The 18,247-nt window shown below is 41.9% G+C and overlaps 2 protein-coding genes across 6 annotated transcripts in view; both read left to right on the top strand.

Annotated features, from left to right (window-relative positions):
• Positions 1-13,553, top strand: LOC125004734 (fibrous sheath CABYR-binding protein-like). Its single transcript, XM_047579597.1, has 6 exons — positions 1-183; positions 3,120-3,223; positions 5,185-5,257; positions 8,532-8,858; positions 10,809-11,612; positions 12,571-13,553. Exons 1-6 carry the CDS (start codon positions 111-113, stop codon positions 12,600-12,602), a joined length of 1,413 nt encoding a protein of 470 aa, XP_047435553.1. The 5' UTR covers positions 1-110; the 3' UTR covers positions 12,603-13,553.
• A 339-nt stretch (positions 13,554-13,892) lies between these two features.
• The window catches only part of elf2b (E74-like factor 2b (ets domain transcription factor)), a 16,788-nt gene continuing 12,433 nt past the window's right edge, over positions 13,893-18,247 (top strand). For 2 of the 5 annotated variants that reach the window (XM_047578527.1, XM_047578526.1), the window contains exon 1: positions 14,318-16,537. The gene's annotated coding sequence lies outside the window, so the exon portion shown is untranslated. Of the gene's footprint in view, positions 14,248-14,317; positions 16,542-18,247 lie in introns of those variants that run through there. The other 3 variants (XM_047578523.1, XM_047578521.1, XM_047578525.1) reach the window with 3 other exon arrangements.

Genomic DNA, 18,247 nt, shown 5'->3' with positions numbered 1-18,247 from the left:
TGCTCTTTTCCATCAGTGCTTGAGAGAAGCTGAGCTCTCTCAATCATTCATCGTCCAAACCTGCAGGAAACACACGCACCGGTTCACCTGCCGCTGACACCAGAGTAAACATGTTCTTCAGACGGGCATGGCAGAGAGTCGGGCCGCTGGCACGGAGGGTTTTCAGACCGGTGTCCAGGGACGGTGAGTCAGGCTGTTCACTGTGACCGTCTAAAGTTAATTGGAGCAATTAATAAATGAATGAGCGGGATTCACATTGATGGAACTGCTAAACAGTGTTATAACTTATTCATCTGTAAGAGTCGGCTAAGTGCGTGTGAACAGTGACTCTAAACATTTTTGGCTGCATCGAGGACTTAAAAAAGCGACAGTTGCTTAGAGAGGCGCTTTCTAAGCTTTCCAGTGTAGCTGAAAAAAAAGGAGGCGTGTCCTACTTTGGGAACACACAGTTCTGCACTGACATTATGAAAGAGCTAAATAAATTTCTCAAATTTAATTATTTTAACCAATCTGGACCAAATGCACAGTTCTGTTATATGTTTCATAAACATAAATTGCTGTGCTGCACAGGAATAATTTAAAAGTGACTTTTTTGTTGCCTTTGTTACACTTTGTTCCAGGAGTTTTTACAAGCCTATAGCTTCAGACCCCTGAGTCTGAAAGTCATGTGCAAAATGTCATTTAGATAACCTAGATTATTTAAAAGCCACCACTGATCTGTTTATGCATTTATATCCCTAACCTCACTTTGGAGCGTTCGCACTGACGCTGACGGGGATTTGATGTGTTTCTCTTTTCACGCATGCATGCCTGCTCACACTGATCATTGGGATCTGAGCATGTGGAATTCAGCCTGAGGGCAAGCTGCTGGTTTAATTTCCTGTTTAGAAACGTGTAGTTAAATGCTGACCAGTGCTGCAGAGCAGAAAGATGCAACTTTGCATCATGTGCAGCTGATGTTAGAATGAAAGCAGATGCTGTAGGCCGTATTCTCTAATTGCTCGCACGCCGTGTAGCCTCTAGACAGCACCTACGTGCAGTAGTCAGGGCCACGCCAGGCCTGTCCTGTTCGTTTGGCATGTTCTCCTCCCTCATTCTGCACTGGGGAGCACGTGGCAGCTAAAAAGCCACAGACACATATGTCAATGCCGTCCTGTATGTTGTTGCCTGACATGCGTGTCCATGTTTACAGGCTTGAACCTGGCAGTGGGATTAACTGATTACCTGTATAAATAACCTGTACTTGGCGTTGTCCATGCATGGTGCTGCTGCTGTGTCATGGGTATTAGAGCTAGAGGGAGGACTTACAGCCACACTGCAGCATCACACTAATGTGTTCCTCACAGAGTGTTGCTATCCTGCTCGGCTTTGATCAGCTGATACTGAGCTGCATGAAATAATGTGCAACACCATCACCGTGATGCTTCTTGCCATACAAGGCTCTGTACAACAGTGGTTTTATGGGTATTTCTGGTAGAAACTTTCCAAAAAATTTAACACAAAGCCCCCTTGTAAAACCACAATGTGTTGTTTTTATACTTACTTTTGCACATGCAGCGATGAAGATGAAGCAGCGAGCGAAGGTAGCCAACTGTCTCCCAACAACCGCAGATAATTCCTGTTTAAACCCCAACTCCACATCAGTCTTTTTACATGGGACAAGCCAGTTGGGCTACAAATTGATTGGACAAAGAAATATTATGATGATGGATATTCACATTACAAATAAATATTTAAACTTGAAATACTGGATTTTTTAATTTTTTTTTTTTTTTGGCCATTTGAAGGTGCAGGTTTAAATGACAGCGTCTCTATATTATTTCCTTTGAAGCGGATATGGGTGACGTCACTCTCTTTCCGCTCTATTTTAATCTCCCCCTTAACAATTTTCCTTGACATTCACCAACCTGCTTCTCCGACCTGTTGGGTTTGTGTAATTGTTTTGGCTAGATGCAGATGTAAAGTTGTGAGGGTAAAGTGAAAGTGGCTTTTACACAATTATTGTTTTTTTTTTTAGCCTGGAAGCCAGACACACTTCCCCGTCCACATACTTTCTGTGGTGTCAAGTTGCTCTGGAGTCTTTGGGAACTGATTATACTCCAGGGAACATCTGCAGGGACAGTCAAATTTGATAGTTTACTTTTCTTTGTGTCAGATGAAACAAGGCACATAATGAAGTTGTGTTACCAAACTCATAATCTGATAAGTGTGGCTATAACAGACTAACAGGCTTGTTTTTTTTTTTTATGAGATGAAAACCAATTGAACTCTAATTTTCATCCAATTTAAACATCCTTAACTGAGTAAACCAGTTTTAATCTTAATCCTGTAATTTGTTGTGATTTTTCTGAACACACAAAGTAAAGCGGAAAAGGGGCGTGTTTTGCCGAACATTGTGTTCTTTCACTACTTCAGATGGCCTGAGCAAACCGTGTGCATGTGCGCACACAAGTGTAAATCAAGCCCCGTGTGTTGTGATGGGAAGAGATTAGGCTGAGGCAGTGTTTAGGATGCAGGATGGTTGTATTTATGGCCTCCTCTGCATGCACCACTGGCAATCCTTTAAACACCAGCAAATCTTTTTAAAGCCAATCCGCCAGTGCCACAACAAAAGCCTGTCAAGGACCCTTTGACACGGTCATTGTCGCTCCTGATACACGTGAAAGGAACTAAAGGACTAGTGTGTGATAATTCAAGTCCAGTGGATCATTTTGGAAATGTTTGTTTTGATGCAAATCTGAGATGGTTAAGCAGGAAGTGTTTCAGTGTTTGTGTGTGTGTGTGTGTGTGTCTGGAGGGGGGGTGGTTTAAGGGACAATTCAGTGTTTAGCTTGGCTGCTGCTAAATCTTTCCATCTCCTCTGCTGCAAATGACCAGAGCTGTATTGTGTAACCGGATTAAAGGATGGAGACATGTTGACGCTGACAGAATGCAGTGTTCTCTGTTCAAAGTCGTACTTGTCACGGTGCTTATTGTTTTATTTTCATTACACAAAAAGTGATGTTCAATCAGTGGTTTAAAAGCAGCACAAATACACTGTTTAGACTGAATCTTTCCCCTGTATGTCTTGTTTTTTTTTTATTTTGATTTCCCTACTAAACCTAAAACTCTTTCCTCAGCTGTCCCAGTGCGACACATGGCCTTTGGAGGGTTTCCCGGAGGCTCCACCAACATGACATACTTTGTTTTGTGCGGAGGAGGCCTCACTGCTGCTGTCGTCTATGTGAGTATCACAGATCAGCTGCTCTCCTCTCTTTTCCTTTTCTGTCTGTTTTCATTTAGACATACAGTAATATTCAAAACATATAACTGATTCAGAATCGAAGATATCACAGACTCATCTCACATATTTATCTAAAAAAACAAAGAAAAAACAAAACAAAACAAAGCTAACTGGACTTCTTGGATGGGTTTTTGTTTGGAACGCCGGTGGGTGGTGCACACAGGTTTGTCTTTCCTGTGTTCTTCAGGTCAGAACTCAGTAGTCCACCTGCACCTGGAGGACAAGGGAGATTTAGCCAGAGATTGTTTGAAAGAGCAGTAAAAGATGCCCTCTACGTAAAACTTAACTTGGTGTTAACTTGGTGAAACTTGGTGTGTTCAATAATTACATTTTATGAGTGCAGAGTGACCTTATAAAACAATCTGGATATTGGATGGTGCTTTGAACTGTTTTGGTTTTACCAGGCTATTGGTTTTTATCCATTGTTAGCGCGACATGGGCTTGTAGTTTCCATATAACATATGAAAAAGTTAAATTACACTATAACAGCATTTCAACATACGTATGGTGAAAAGTACTGTCTGTACAACCAATTTAATGCAACAAAAACTAATCAAAAGTGCTAATAAATGGACCATTACAGGAGCTTCTAATCACTGTTTACACATGGGCGGCCATCTTGGTAACTCAGCTAAGGGGTAGTAAGGATTCTACGACTTTTTGAGCAGAAAATCAGTCTTGGGTTGGGCAGACTTGGATGTTCCAGTGGAAAAATCCAACTCAGAACTCGGAAATCCTGACTTCTGAGTACAAATGGAACGCACCATTAGCATCTGTCAACCAAAAAGGGAACCACTTATGGTGGGAAAAAGACACCACCCAGGTTAAACTGAACAGATTACTATAATTGCATAATTGCAAGTCCAATCATTTGAGTTTCAAGTATGCATCACATACAGATGTGCCTTTGTTTTAGCTTTGTATTTGGATATACCATATCTGAATCAGACAACATATGTATGTGTGACAATGAAGGTCAAAAAGTGCAGAAACATTCTGATATGTTGAGGTAAATACCGTTTTTTCTGCACACTTTGTCTTTGGTTGCAGATGATGTGTTTAGAGCACAACACCTGTGCTGATTAAAATGAAACTTTGGCAATATATATGCGGATGCGCTGAAGTCTGCTGCAGTAAAGTCCCGGCAAAGAATCACTGAGGAGGAAGCTCATGAGTTTCAGACTTCAGACTATTCAGTCAATATCTGAAAGTGATTCTGGACAAAGTACTTTCAGTCTTTAATTTTTGTATATGTTAAATAAGTTAAAGTTAAATAATTCCTGTGCCTGTATTGAAGGTATGTGGACACTGCACTTTAAGCCTGTATCCCTTTAACTATGTGTATGTTTTGATAAACATGTAAAATAATAAAAACGCAGAAAGTAAAACAGCTAGTAATACTTTCTGCCTTTATGAAATGCAAAGACATAACTGATTACAAAATAAAACAGAACATGCAAGGAAACTGAACGATATATAACAAACAGCACCAAACTTGGTACGATAAAACACACATAGTACACATAGTTTTTTATTTATTTTTTATTCCAAATCACAGAATACTGCAAATAACCCAGATCCAGATAATGTGAAGTTTTGCAGGGTGGTCTAAGCTGTGAGGCAGCTAACGTGCTGCCTGCAGACTCACTGGACTGCAGACATCACCACAGCTCAGACACCAGAGGGAACAGAAGGTTCTTTGAGTTTTCTGACAAGCTGCCACTCACAGCCATTGTCTGGACACACTTGTTCATTGTTTAGTGTCGACTGTATTTCAGCTGTGTTGGTTCACGTTTGACAAAATGTCAGTGTGAGGTGACATTTTGTAATGCTGTTTTATGCTGTTATCACTGGCTGTGTGCTGGAATGTGATAAATGCATATCTGTGCTCTTTCTCTCAGGCCTACAAGACGGTCAATGGTGATACTGAGCGCTATGAGGAGCGGCTCGCCAGCATGGGCTCCACAGAAACAGGTCAGCTGCTTGCATGCTCGCAACGAACCTCACAGCTCCATGCTACACTTGTGGCTCATTGTATAAACCACAAAATTAGAATTCAAGATATGTAATTCTGCTGCGGATTCTAGACAAAGTTCATTATAAACTGTGGTACCTGGTCACTTCCCATCTTTGTCCTGCCACAAATCCACAAATGAGCGTCTGTGGCCCTATTGTGGTGATACGCCCTGCACCATTGGTACTAGTTAGACCTCTGTCGCATGCTTTTCCGCCACTTCAGCCTGTTGAAACTGAGTTGGTCAGACAGAGACCTCTTCCTGAAGAGACAGAGGTTACCATGATCATCTAGAGTAAATGAACTGTAGACTAGGGCTGCACGGTAAATCATTAAAAAATCGCGATCTCGATTCACACATACACGTGATCTAATTTCGAAACACAACGATTCTTAAGCATTTTATTTCACGAGCGGCATCACAAACAAATGCTCCCATTTCTTCCCGGATTTTTTCAAGCGCCCCTAAAGGCAGCACTCCTCCCTCTACTTATGGTAAAGCGTCTTTACAACATGTGATTCGATCAGTGGAGGAGGCCCGCCTGCAGTTGAGTGTGTGGAAACAGTGAGTGAGAGAAGCAAAGAGAAGTCAGTGGTAAAGAGAGTTAAATGGATGGTGAAGAAACCCCAGGTGGTAGTGGGGAGAGTCACCCACAGACCTGAACCGAACACATAAGGAAATCTCAATGTTTGATACTCTACTTGAATGACGATTTGGATGTTTATTTTTTTGTTCAAGTTCATCAGTGCAATAAACATTTTTGTAAAAAAAATCGTGCAAAAGAATCGTGATCTCAATTCTAAGCAAAAAAATCTTGATTCACATATTTTTCCAGAATCGTGCAGCCCTAGTGTAGACCAAGCGATCAACATGATACAGGAGAAGCTAGCTTCTCAGCTAAATAACAAATACAGACCTATACATACATGGACATAGCTGTAGTCTTTGCGGTGTGTTCACTTGCAACTGTGCAAATGTTAATTTGTATGTCTGTATGCTAAGGTTTAGGGGTGTTTTGCTGACGTTGGCATCAACATGCAGGTCTAGTGTGGTCAAATTCTGCTTGAGCTTCATAAAAATGATCACCAAAGTACAATTCATCTTGTGGAGACCATGATTGACGGTACCATAGACAGTTATTATTTTTCCGTCTTTGTTCAACCTATTTATTGATTGCCACGTAATTGTAGATGTACTAAAAAAAACTGCAGTGTGTTATATATATAATGTACAGTATAAAGAATATATAAAATGCCTGGTAACAAAAAAAATGACTTTAGGTACTTTAGGTATTCAACAGGGGGTCCGCCAACGTGGTCGCAAAGTCTTTGGGGGGTTAGCCATTTTTCATGTATTTTTTTAATTTTCCCCCCAAAAACTTACATTTGCTTAAATGTTCATTAACATGAATCCAACATATTTTAGTGAAGGGATAAATGGAGGCGTTATCTCTCAGTCAGCCCTTATTCATCGATACAGGAGCTGTCTCAACAGAGCACAGTTTCACACAGAGCGCCACACTAGCTGAGACCTGTCAATTTAAGCCTCCAGTTGATGAGCCAATCACGAGGCAACATGTTACAGTCCCAAAGTGAGATCCAGCTGCACGCTGCAGAAGAGAAGCTAACAGTGCAGCTCGCTCCCATCACACTGTCACACTGTCCCTACTGCATTTAGCTAATTCAAAGGTAATGATATGTATGTTTATGGCAGTTACACCGCCACCCTACTGTTGCACATGTTTGTAATTTGAACATGTGTTATTTGAACAGTTTAATATTAAATGCAAAATGATAATAATAATGTATATTTATAAATTTAAAAATGTTGAAGTCCGCTTTAGATAAAGAAGAAATTACTTAGAATAATAACTGACTTTGGTGTGAATGAACTGTAGTAACATTCAATAATGTGTCCGAATATTTTCCTTTCCCCCCCACAGCTCTCACAATCGATTTCCATTGAATATTTTGGACACGTTCAACCTCAAACATCTGATGTACTTGGAGCCATGTTGTTGCGTAATAGACACAAAGTCTGTGCAGCGTATTGATGAATTAAACAGTTTTAAGAGGGAGAGAAGGCAGCGATGAGAGCTCAGTGAGGGGGAAGATAGAAGATGTGGGTGTATTTCAGGGCTGATTCAGGCTGCGCCACACAAACATCACGCATGGTAGAATGATCACTCTCAATAGCTTAATCGTGCCTGTCTGTTGTGATTTCTGTCTGCGAATCATTCGTCTGCTCAGCCCGTACAGCTCATGGCTCTGCGCCCAGAGCTGCTCACAGTCTGTAAAAGGGTTAAGCAGCTGGCTGTCACTGCTTCAGTTGCATGCATGCAGTCTGGAAGTGTTACATTTGTTCAAGGATAGAGAGAGTACCACTTTGACCTTTAACCCTCTCATCATTTAATCAATCTAGTATTTACATTTGTTTAATATAAAACTCACGGGATTGTTATTGTATCTTAATTCTAACCTGTGAGAAGATGTTTTTTTAAGGGCATGAAGAACATGGAGTTAATCTACAGGATGAGTCTGGCACAACAAACAAAAATACAGGAGACCATCTCTATGCTCCCTTACCCCACAGACCAGACAAGAGAAAACAGAGTGAAAGTAAAGACATTTTCTAGTTAGTTACAGGTATAGCCACACGGGGTACGTGAAACTAAGAGATGTAGGACGCAAACACATGGTTATCAGCTGCACAGTCTTGTCGGGACACAGGAAAATAATCTATCTTGGATTAGATTAGATTGCTTCTCCACAAAGGTCTTTTTTTAAGAGTGTTTCCCTTCTTCACAGCTCCAGCTGAGTATTTATCCAGCACATTTTTAGAGTTTACATTTCATTCCCAGTGCATTCATTTGTTTTCCAGGTTTAAACCTTTTGAAATTGCTGCACATATGTTTTTGAAAGGGTTTTTGAAAGCTTGAAACTTACGTTTTGAAAAGGTGAAATTTTCTTTTGAAACTTTGAAGAGTATATATTTGCGGTGCTGACTGTGCAACAACTACTTTTCAGATATTTACGGTACACTCCTGAGCTCTCACGTAAAAAAAAAAGGGAGGTGGAGACATTTGCTGTAAAGCTTTTAGTTACTCTTCAGGTGAGACTGAAAAAAACTGGCTCTACCAGACGTTTGTCGCTGTTTCAGATATTGTTCTGATTTTGATCCTATAGAACGAAAGTCTGTCCATTTGTTAATCTCTTAATCATCATGTCTTTCAGCCAAGGCCGCACCAGAGGCAGCAGCTCCTGCAGCTGAGCCCATCGCAAAGGAGTTGGAAGCACCTGCCGCCGAGGCAGCCATCGAGTCGGTCTCTGCTCCTGCAGAACCAGTAGCAGAGACGTCCGCCGAGCCTGTTGTTGAAGCCTCGCCTGAAGAAGAATCAGCCGGTGCGGCCTCTGAATCGATTGTCACTGAAGCTGCAGCAGAGCCGGCCGTCACGGACGATGCTGCTCCTCCTGCGGCGCTAGAGGAGCTTCCTGAAGCTGCTGTGGAAGTCGCCGCCACAGTGGAGACGCTCGCGGAGGCCCCTGCAGCAGAGAGCGCTGGTACGGCAGCAGTAGACGAGGTCCCTCCCTGTCCCCCCGCTGAGGCCAAAGCTGAGGCCGAGGTCACTCCTGCTGCAGAGGCGGCTGCATAAGGCTGTGATGACTCGGTAGAGTTCACCTATAGGATGGCTAGGAGTTAGATGTGCTGCGCCCCGTTCCCCTGGCCTCAAGAAAAAGGACTCATGAACCCCTTTTTTGATGCACGGTTAAAACATACCTAGTTTTATCTTCCAGTCTGTGAATGAATACCATTTAGGGGTTCATCAGTCCAGTTTTCAGGTATCTCCTTTCCCTCATTTCTCCCCAGTAGTTTGTGTGCTTGGAGTCAGAACTCAACCAAATCCAAACTATGGTTTAGCTTTTGACAGTAAAAAGAGGAGTTATAAAACTCGGTGATGTAAGAAATAGAGCTGAGTTTCTAACAAAGCGCTCGGTGTAAAATAGTGTTTGAAGTGGCCTTAAAAAAGGACAGTCTTCACATTGTTCCTTTACTTATCTGAAAACATCAGAGTTGTTCAAACTTTCCTCTCTGCCTCACTGTGAAGTGTGACCAAAAACAGTTAGCTCTCTTTTGGCAACTCCTCTCAGAGCGAACCGTAGTTAAAATGTCTTCTTCATTCACTTGATGCAATGGACGTGTTTCTGTGTTGTTACAGTTTATTTCCCAGATTTCTCTTAAGCCTTTTTAGTCTTTTTGTGTGTTTAATGCACGTCTGCTCATAAAACACTGCAAGAAATGTGTTCTCTATGTCTGGGCATTGAAACTTGCCATTATGATTAATACCGTTAATAACTGAAGTAATAAAACATCGCTGAATGTTATTAAAGTTAAGAGTGTTTCAATAAAGTTTCAATTGTCAAATACTGTAGTTTTTTTTTTTACTATGGGTTTAATTATTTTAAGCTCTGACATATATATCAATTGTTTGACATTTCACATACAAATGTTAACATTGGTGATTGATTTGTAGTTGTTTGCCTTTGCTTGATGCTCCAAAATATGCAGAGATGCCCACTTCCTTTAAAAATTCTCCCGTTCCTGAAGAGCCCGCGTGCCGTGTTCATGCTCCCATCAGCCTCCTGTTCATCAGCTCAACTGTCATCCAAGTTGATCATTTTTCTGACCTGATAAGAACTGATCGGTTTAAATACATTGAAAACATTGTGCAACGAGCTGAGAAAATGGCTGAGAAAGACAGATGTGGAACATCCTGCTTAACAAGTTTGATGGAAATTAAATTGGATTTAAAAACGTGAGTGGCACCACCTGTATAAAGATCCTCTTGAATATTTTCCATGTGTTTGATTGCTATGTCATTTCTTTGAAGTCTTGATTGTGACAGTTGTGGTTTAAAGCAGCCTCACAGGCAGGTTAAGACTAATCCAAGATTAAATTGCTCATTTTAGGGCATTCTGGTGAGTTGCCAGGTCAAGCAGACGGCTCAGGGGTGACTTTACAGTGTTTACTCTTCGGCACGCAAATGTCACATGACTAAACCTTGGAATTTCATTTAGAGGTTAAAAAATGGACATCTAGGGTGATTACACATAGGCTCAACTGTATGCAATGCTCCTAAAACAATTGTCTGCAATAATAAGTGTGTCATAAGTGCTCTACACATCGTCTTTTGTTTAAGATGTTTCAGGACTTTCTAAAGGGCAACAGGAGCATGAACTGGGCAGGTAGTTTCCCCTAGAGTGCTTGAATCTGTGGTGACTGTAGCATCCTATGATAGACCCCTGGTCAAGGTAAGTGGACTGGATACAAATTGCACAACATGTCATTTTAAAGAAGAAGAAAGTAAAATTTAAGATACATAGTTACACAAAGACCAGTCATGGCTGTTGTATAGTGCTTAAAGTAGATATAAAAATATTGATATTAAAATAAATTTACTGGAAAATTCTGTATGAAATGAAATTCGTTCCTGTCTCCCTTCCATCAATCAGAGCCCATGCCAGATCTGCTGACAGCCGTGAAGATCTTGGCCAACTCCACAGTTGAGATTGCAGCGGCTTCCGTTGGTGAGACAGATCTGGTGAAAGCTGTCCTTGAAATTGAAGCAGACGGAAAAGGACCGGACTCCACACAGGAGGTGTCTGAACCAGAGGCCCTGGAGGCGGCGACAGAGTCAGAAGCTAAGGAAGCGCCTGAAGATGCCCCTGTAGCAGAGATCGAGGAGGAGCTGAGGTCTGCTGAGCCAGAGGAAGAGGCTGGAGCAGAAGATGGACAGGCTCCGGCTGTTGAAGAAGCGATGGCAGAGGAGACACCTGCTTCTGCTGAGGCAGAGGAGGAAGAGAAGGCCTCTTCAGCCCCGACATTAGAGGAGGTGGAAGATCAGGCCTCGCACCCTGAAACTGCTTCTGAGGAGGGTGTCTCCTGCGCTGAAGATGCTGTTCCTGCTGAGGAAGCTACACCTGCTGCAGAAGCCACTCTGTCAGATGAGATGGCAGCAGCAGAGGAGGCAGCAGCCAAAGCTGCAACAGAGGGGACAGTTGGAGCAGCTGTTGATACCGATCAGCTGGCAGCAGCCTCCACCGGGTCGGACCTAGAGGCCCTCTCAGCTGCAGTTTCAGAAGCTACTTTGGAGGCTCCAGTGCAGGAGGCTAAACACTGCCACTCCTGTCACTCTGCCCCATCATCAGGAGAGGAGGTGGCGCCACCTGCTGCCTTGGGAGAGGAGCTGGTCACTGAGGAAGCAGTGGATATTGCACACGAAACCAAAGAAGAGGTTTCACAGATGGAAGGACAAAGTAAGAACATTTACACTGACAAATTTTATTTGTTTTGGCATGAAATTTAATTTGTTAAGATTAGATTAGAATCAAGTTTGTTGTCATTGTAGATTACGGGCACAGAGTTGATAAAATAGAGTTAGCATCTAACCAGAAGTGCAAAGAAGATATTATTTCTAGAACGTGCATGTGTATAGAGATGTGACAGTACTAGAGCTAAGTGGTGCTTTCTCGTATAGTTGGAGAAGTATGTACAGCTGGGTTATGTAGAGAATGCACACTATGTAGCATTATAGATTAATGCTACATAGTGTGCAGTCCTCCAAGTCCTCCTTCATAACTTATAATGTTGTTAGTTTATGCTGAAACCATGTCAGAAAGGTGACAATTCAACTGGATGATCATTGAGGAAGACGTAGTTTGCAGTGCTGTTAAACTGGATTGGATTAAACAGTGAAGTCTTTCTGTTATTTAGTTAAGCCCACTGACTAAAATGGGGTTGTCCAAATTACAGAAACATCTGTCAGCTCAATGCGTTACAATTCAATAGTACTATGCAATAAAAAAAATAGTTGACTCAAAAACTGTCTCATTTATTTGAAACATATGGAGACTAAATGTAGTCTACTACATGTAACTTTTGTCCAAGGTTTACTTTAAAAATCAGAAGGTGATGCAGTGTAGTCTTGCTTTTATTTGACTCTGAACCATTGTATTTCTGACGGTATCCACAGAGCACAGGCATTGATAAACAATGCCAGAGCTAGAGATAGTACAATGGATAAACATTTGCCCATTTTAGATGCTCAGGGAGGACTTGGCCAGTGGAACATAAAAACGTCGCTTTTTTTTAACCCCATTTCCACCAGCACATATTATAACCAGTTCTATAATAAAGTTGTACAAGAAATGCCCATTCTGCTTATTTAAACTCAAGAATATGTATGATGCATGACGAGTGTTGTGTTTGTTTCAGCCATTGAGTCTGTGGTGGTGGTGACGGTCTAGACATGACTCAACAGACAGTGTGCCTTCCACAACAGCCGCCTATCGTTCAGTCAAACCAGGATGACTGATGGAAGATAGACTTGACCAATGTGTAATTTCTGAAATACAGTATGTTTCTTGGCTGTGCAATCTGTACTAGCGTGTGTGGAATGATTCTCAGTATGTCCACTAGATGTCTCTGTTGCACACACTCTTTAATGATAAGTCTATTTAAAGGCATTGCGGTAGGTATGGCAAATGTTTCTGTAATACTGTGATAGACTGCACTTTATACCAAGATATCAATCGGGGGCTCACCTCCTATATTTGTCATTTACCTGTTCATATCAGCTGACACAACAGTCTATAGGATTTGCATTTATGTCTCATAATACAAATCCAAGTGCAAAAGTATTGAAAGTGATGAATTCCTAGAGAAAAAAGAAACGTGATGAAATTGAATTTGGTGCGTGCACATTTTCTATTTTTCTAGTGTTGTTGCTGAATATATTTTACCCTCTGCAAGAACATTTTAATTTAATCTTAAACAATTCTGTCTGTGAAGGTACCAGTCTTCCGGGTCAGGGTAATCCAAAAGGCATTTAAAAACAAGCAAATGGTAGAGTCCAGCTGTAAATAACTATTTTTTTTTAAATTCCTTTTGAATATTATTGATTCCATTACATCATTTAACATTGACAATTATATTAAATATTAATGCTACATCAGGGCAGAATTTTGCAAGCATAAAAAGGCTCCACTGTGATTTGCAGAAAAAAAAAAGATATCAAAGTGTTGAATTTGAATGTTGGTAGGAACCAAGAATTAATAAAATGAAAAGAAACGAAATAATAAAAACAAATATATATTTGTGTGTCTATACATTTGCATGTGTGATATTAGTGATTTTAGTACTATGCAAAAGTCATCTGTGTTGTCATGATAATGTCCTCGCGTTTCAAATAAAGTGATTTAAACAAAGTCAGTTTTGCTGTTCCTTAATTAAATAAACGCACAACAAGGGGTGGTGTGTGTCAGGAGGGAGTGTTGAGAGTGTGTGTGTGAATAATAATAATAATAATAATAATAATAATAATAATAATAATAATAATAATAATAATAATAATAGGCATTTCATGAGTTTGAACGCAAAGAGAAAAAAATGATTAAAACTAAAAATTTACGTTCCGTTGTTTCGTGTTCGTGGAGCCCAACCGGATGCGCGTTTTACAACCACAGAAGAAGAAAGCCTGTCAAAATAAAAGCACTGAACGTCTGCTTGGGGGAGGTCGAGTTGTTTATTGTATGACCTGACGTCACGGACTGGATTTGCCTGAACCAGCGGAGAAACTGACAACCGATCACCCAGGAAGCCTCCCCCCGTGAGCACCGAGCCAACCACCGGTCACGACCTCAAACGGCCTCCTCTTTGCCCGTTTACTGTTATTACTACTCACCGGACTTGAGGTGGCTCTGGGGCCGCTCATCGTGAAAGCTAAGAGCTAACGTTAGCCGTCAGCAGCGGGACTCCTCTCTCTCTTGTCAGCCTGACAGTGGAGGGTGAGGACAGGGGAGGAGAGGGGAGGTTGTTGGTTGTTGGTTGGCACACACTCTGTAAACTCTAATTAGCCAACAAGCTAACACCTCAACGAAGAAGAAGACCCCGGTAAGTTGGCTGACCTGCCATTAGCCCGCACTAGTAACAGGCTTTGTTTGTTGTGTTTATTTCCTGACAGCGTTGTTTTTATCCGAGAACTAACTTGGCTAGATGGCGTTAGCCAAGTTAGTGCTCAGTGTCTGGCTGTGACTCTGAAAATGTAAATTTTTTTCTTTTTGACATTTTTAATGTCCAGCTCGGCTCTCAGTGACCTGCATGTCACATTAAGCGACAGCACTGGAGAGCAAAGGTGGCATTGCAGCAACACGTTTACTCCTCCGATTAAGGTCATAATCTTAATAAACCGTGATCTGACCTCGCTGCTTTTTATGAGTCAGACGTAACCAGCAGATTGGTGTCAGCACCGTGGATCTAAGTTGAAGAAAACAGGGGGTAATAATGGACATTTTTATTAGTTAACAGTAAGTGTAAGTGAGTTACATTTTTCTCCTGTATTTAGGGAAATTAAAAACACAAATGAATTGACACTGCGTTGATATCGATGTCTGACACTGTTGTATTTCAAGGTGTCCACCAGCTTTGGGGAATCTATAGTTTTGATTGTTGTGCTGCTATATCCAGTGTCAGTTGAATGTTAGGGTCTGTGTTTTGTGTTTGTAAATGATTGACCAACCTGCCTTTTTTGCTCAACTGGTATATCCCGCAGTTGATCTGTAGCCCCGGGTTGTTGTCTGGATGTTCTGCATCAGGGCTAAGTCGTGAGAGGTCAGACAGAGGATGGGTCCTGCAGGCACTGCATGATTTGGTTTGTGGTTCTGCTTAGATGTGCAGAGTGAAGGATTATAGGAATTCAGCCAGGATGCTACTGTGTTGTACTTTGGTTACAACACAGGAAAACAAAGACAAAACCTTTGACCTTCAAGCGGTAGCATCGGCAGTAGGTCATGAAAACACTGCTGCTAGACAGCTGTTGACATCCTAGCTCCACCCCTGCTAATAGTTTGCAAGCTAACACCTGGGCACCTCAATATATGAAATGCAAAAGACACTTCTATGAAGGAGCTTCTGTAAAACTAAAGTGTGCTTCTGCAACAGGTCTAAAGAGAGCATACAGTGAAGGGGCTACTCTGGTGTGTCTGCATTGTTCTGTAATTACGCCACTACAACACGAGCCAGCTGTCTTCAACTTCTCTTTGTATTTAAAAAAAAAAAAAAAAAAAAGGCAACTGTAAGTGAGCAACAGACAGGTTTGGAGTTGGAGCTAATAAATGATGACAAACTTTCCCAGAAATCGCTGCAACAGAGAAGGGAGAAGTTCTGGCTTTAGTTGCAACCTGTCGACGCACCGTCCTAGTACGTCATCTCCGAAAAGCGTCAGGTAACGCGTCTCAACCCGTTCAACCCAGACCTCATCTAAGATGTCCAGTTATGGGATTTGTGAATGCCACAAGAGGGCACCGTTATTATGGGCGCTTTTTCGATAACTTGACAAACACGGCCCTGTATGAACGCAGCAAGAGACACAGCTGCGTGTTGTCCTCCAACAAGTCTACGGTTCTTTGCCCCGGCTGATGAAGTCGAAAATGCTGATTTGTTGAAATGTTGCCTTAAACCACAAAAGGGAAAAAACTGAGAAGACTCAACAATGGCTGAAATTAAAACTCACTTTCACTACAAAGACATTCGTTGTCCATTCTTGTCCAACTGCGGGGGCAAAGCTTCACGGACTGAGTGTTGAATGTGCAGCTTTAACACATGATGAAGCTTCATGGCTACATGCAAATTCTTTGCAGCAGAGTGTGTGACTATGAATAGTGTTTGGGTGGATGTCAAGTAAATCCTGAGGTCATACTTGCTGTATATTCGCTCCTTGTGTCATCACTGTGTGTGTGTGTTTGTGGAGAGCAAGCAGGACACAAGGCAGGGCGTTGTATCCAGACCAGCAGCCCCAGTTCCTTCGAACAAAAGCTCGGCTGTTGAAAGATCATGTGACTCTGTGTGTGTGTGTGTGTGTGTGTGTGTCTGTGTGTGCGCGCGCGTGTGTGTGTGGGTGTGTGTTCGTTCCACCCTTGTCATGTGATGTGAGCTCAGGGCAGGGTCTGAGAAGTGCTGAGTCGTTCTGAGAGATTCTTTCCAGTCAGGGAGCAGACAGTCGGCATGCGTGCAGGGAGGCGGCAGACGGATAGGTGAACTGATGGATGGATGTGGGACGAAGGAGAGGAATGGCCGAGAGTCGGAGAAAGACGGCAAGAGAGCAGCGAGTCCTTCTCTCGGACTCCTCGTGTCTTTGTGGATTTCTAAACTGCAGACATGTGAAGATGAACTTTTCTGTGGCGAGGCAGGTTTGGTTTTCTCTTACTTCATTTTTGATGCCTTCATTGGGATTGTGTGGAGGGGAAATTATCTTGTAAGCATGACTCTGCATATCTGCTCTTATCTTATCGTAAGATTAAAGTGGGCTGAAGACCTGTAGCTCTTATCCAGACAAATATTTCTTGAAATACCAACATGATTAACAGCGATCCGTAAGCATCGAAAAGGAAACATTTGCAGCTTTTGACTTGAAATATTTTTTCCTGTGTAAACTTTCTTAATGATTTGTTCATTTGAGAAGGCAGCCACGTGTTCCTCGGTCGTCCTGCACGTCCCGTAATTCTTGTTTGAATTGCTCAAGTCGGCTCTTAACATGCATTTGTTTTGTGTGTGTTAGCACTTCAGTTTAATCCTCTGTGGAAGTCGCCCTGCGGCGTTTGTCGACTTTCAATATACTTTCAATAGAAGTAATGTTTTTTTTTTTCTCTAAAATATCCTGTTATTTTGTTCTCAGGTCATTCTGTTGACCAAGTAAACATACAGCGCTCACATGTACAGGACTCTGCACTTTGACACACCCTTTCGCTCAATCTCTTTCTCATTGACTTTTCTAAAGGACAGAGGTGCCGTAGATCAACCGGACAAATTACAAACGCCACAGCATGTCACAATCTCCGACTCTTCCACGAACTTACATAATAACTTCTGTCAGTTTAACAGCAGAATAACGGCGCCTGCACACACCTACATTTTGTTAGCCCGTTGCTTTGTCAGAAGGCATGACACAACAAGTGAAGAATGGAAGAAAAAAAAAAAGCTAGACTGCGAAGAGATGCACACTGAGGGGAGTTGGTTCAATAATCTGAAACAAACCGTTTTGTAGAACTGTGAGCGTACTGTAAATCTAAATTAACCTTTTAAGGACAACGTGGACACGTCTGCCGATTGTGCTGAATAATTAAGCAGATGATTTCTAACCAAGTTACTAGTACGTGGGTAGTGGAGGGGGGGGGGCAGTGCGTCATGGCTCATCCATAATATAGTAGCTAAAGTAACTGAGCGTGTTCTAATAGCCTCCTAGATTGTGTGATAGAGGACCTTGTGCTGTCAGGTGCTCTTTTTTTCAGTACGTATCAGTGTTACGTTAAAATATGCATGCATTAAAAATACGGTCAAATTAAAGCATAAGTGAATAAGTCGTAGCACTGCGGGCTCTCTTAGCTGGACAGATGGGGAGATGTGCAGGAGTGTGTGAGTTAGTAACTATCCACATTCTTTACAGAGCCCAGAGCCTGACCGGGCTGGTTGAAAAGCCAAGCTACAACTGAAATGACGCAGCCTTTCAGACGGCCCCTCCTGATTCATATGTGAAGCCTGGAAAAATTGAGTTTGCTGGGAGAAATTCAAACCTTGTCTCTACAGTTGCTGCAATTACGCAGACGCCAGCGTTTTGCTAATAATCGCAAAGAAAATGTCTCATGTAACCACTGACATCAGATGGAGAGGGGTGGTGCAAACCTCACGTTCAACTGAAAAGAGTCTGAGCTGCTAATAACCACGAAAACACTTGATCTGAGGGTTTCTCTCTAGTTCTTATACGTAGTACGTTCTTTCTGCTCACCTGCTCATCAGGTTATGAGTTTCTAGAAGGAACAGAAACATGGACGGAGCAAAACAACCCATTGTTCAAACAAGTGTTTCAGAAGGTGAACAAAGCTGGAACTGATGTTGAAAA

The sequence above is a fragment of the Mugil cephalus genome, chromosome 2, assembly GCF_022458985.1.
Source record: "Mugil cephalus isolate CIBA_MC_2020 chromosome 2, CIBA_Mcephalus_1.1, whole genome shotgun sequence".
NCBI lineage: Eukaryota > Metazoa > Chordata > Actinopteri > Mugiliformes > Mugilidae > Mugil > Mugil cephalus.
This window is presented reverse-complemented; position numbering and strand designations above follow the sequence as displayed.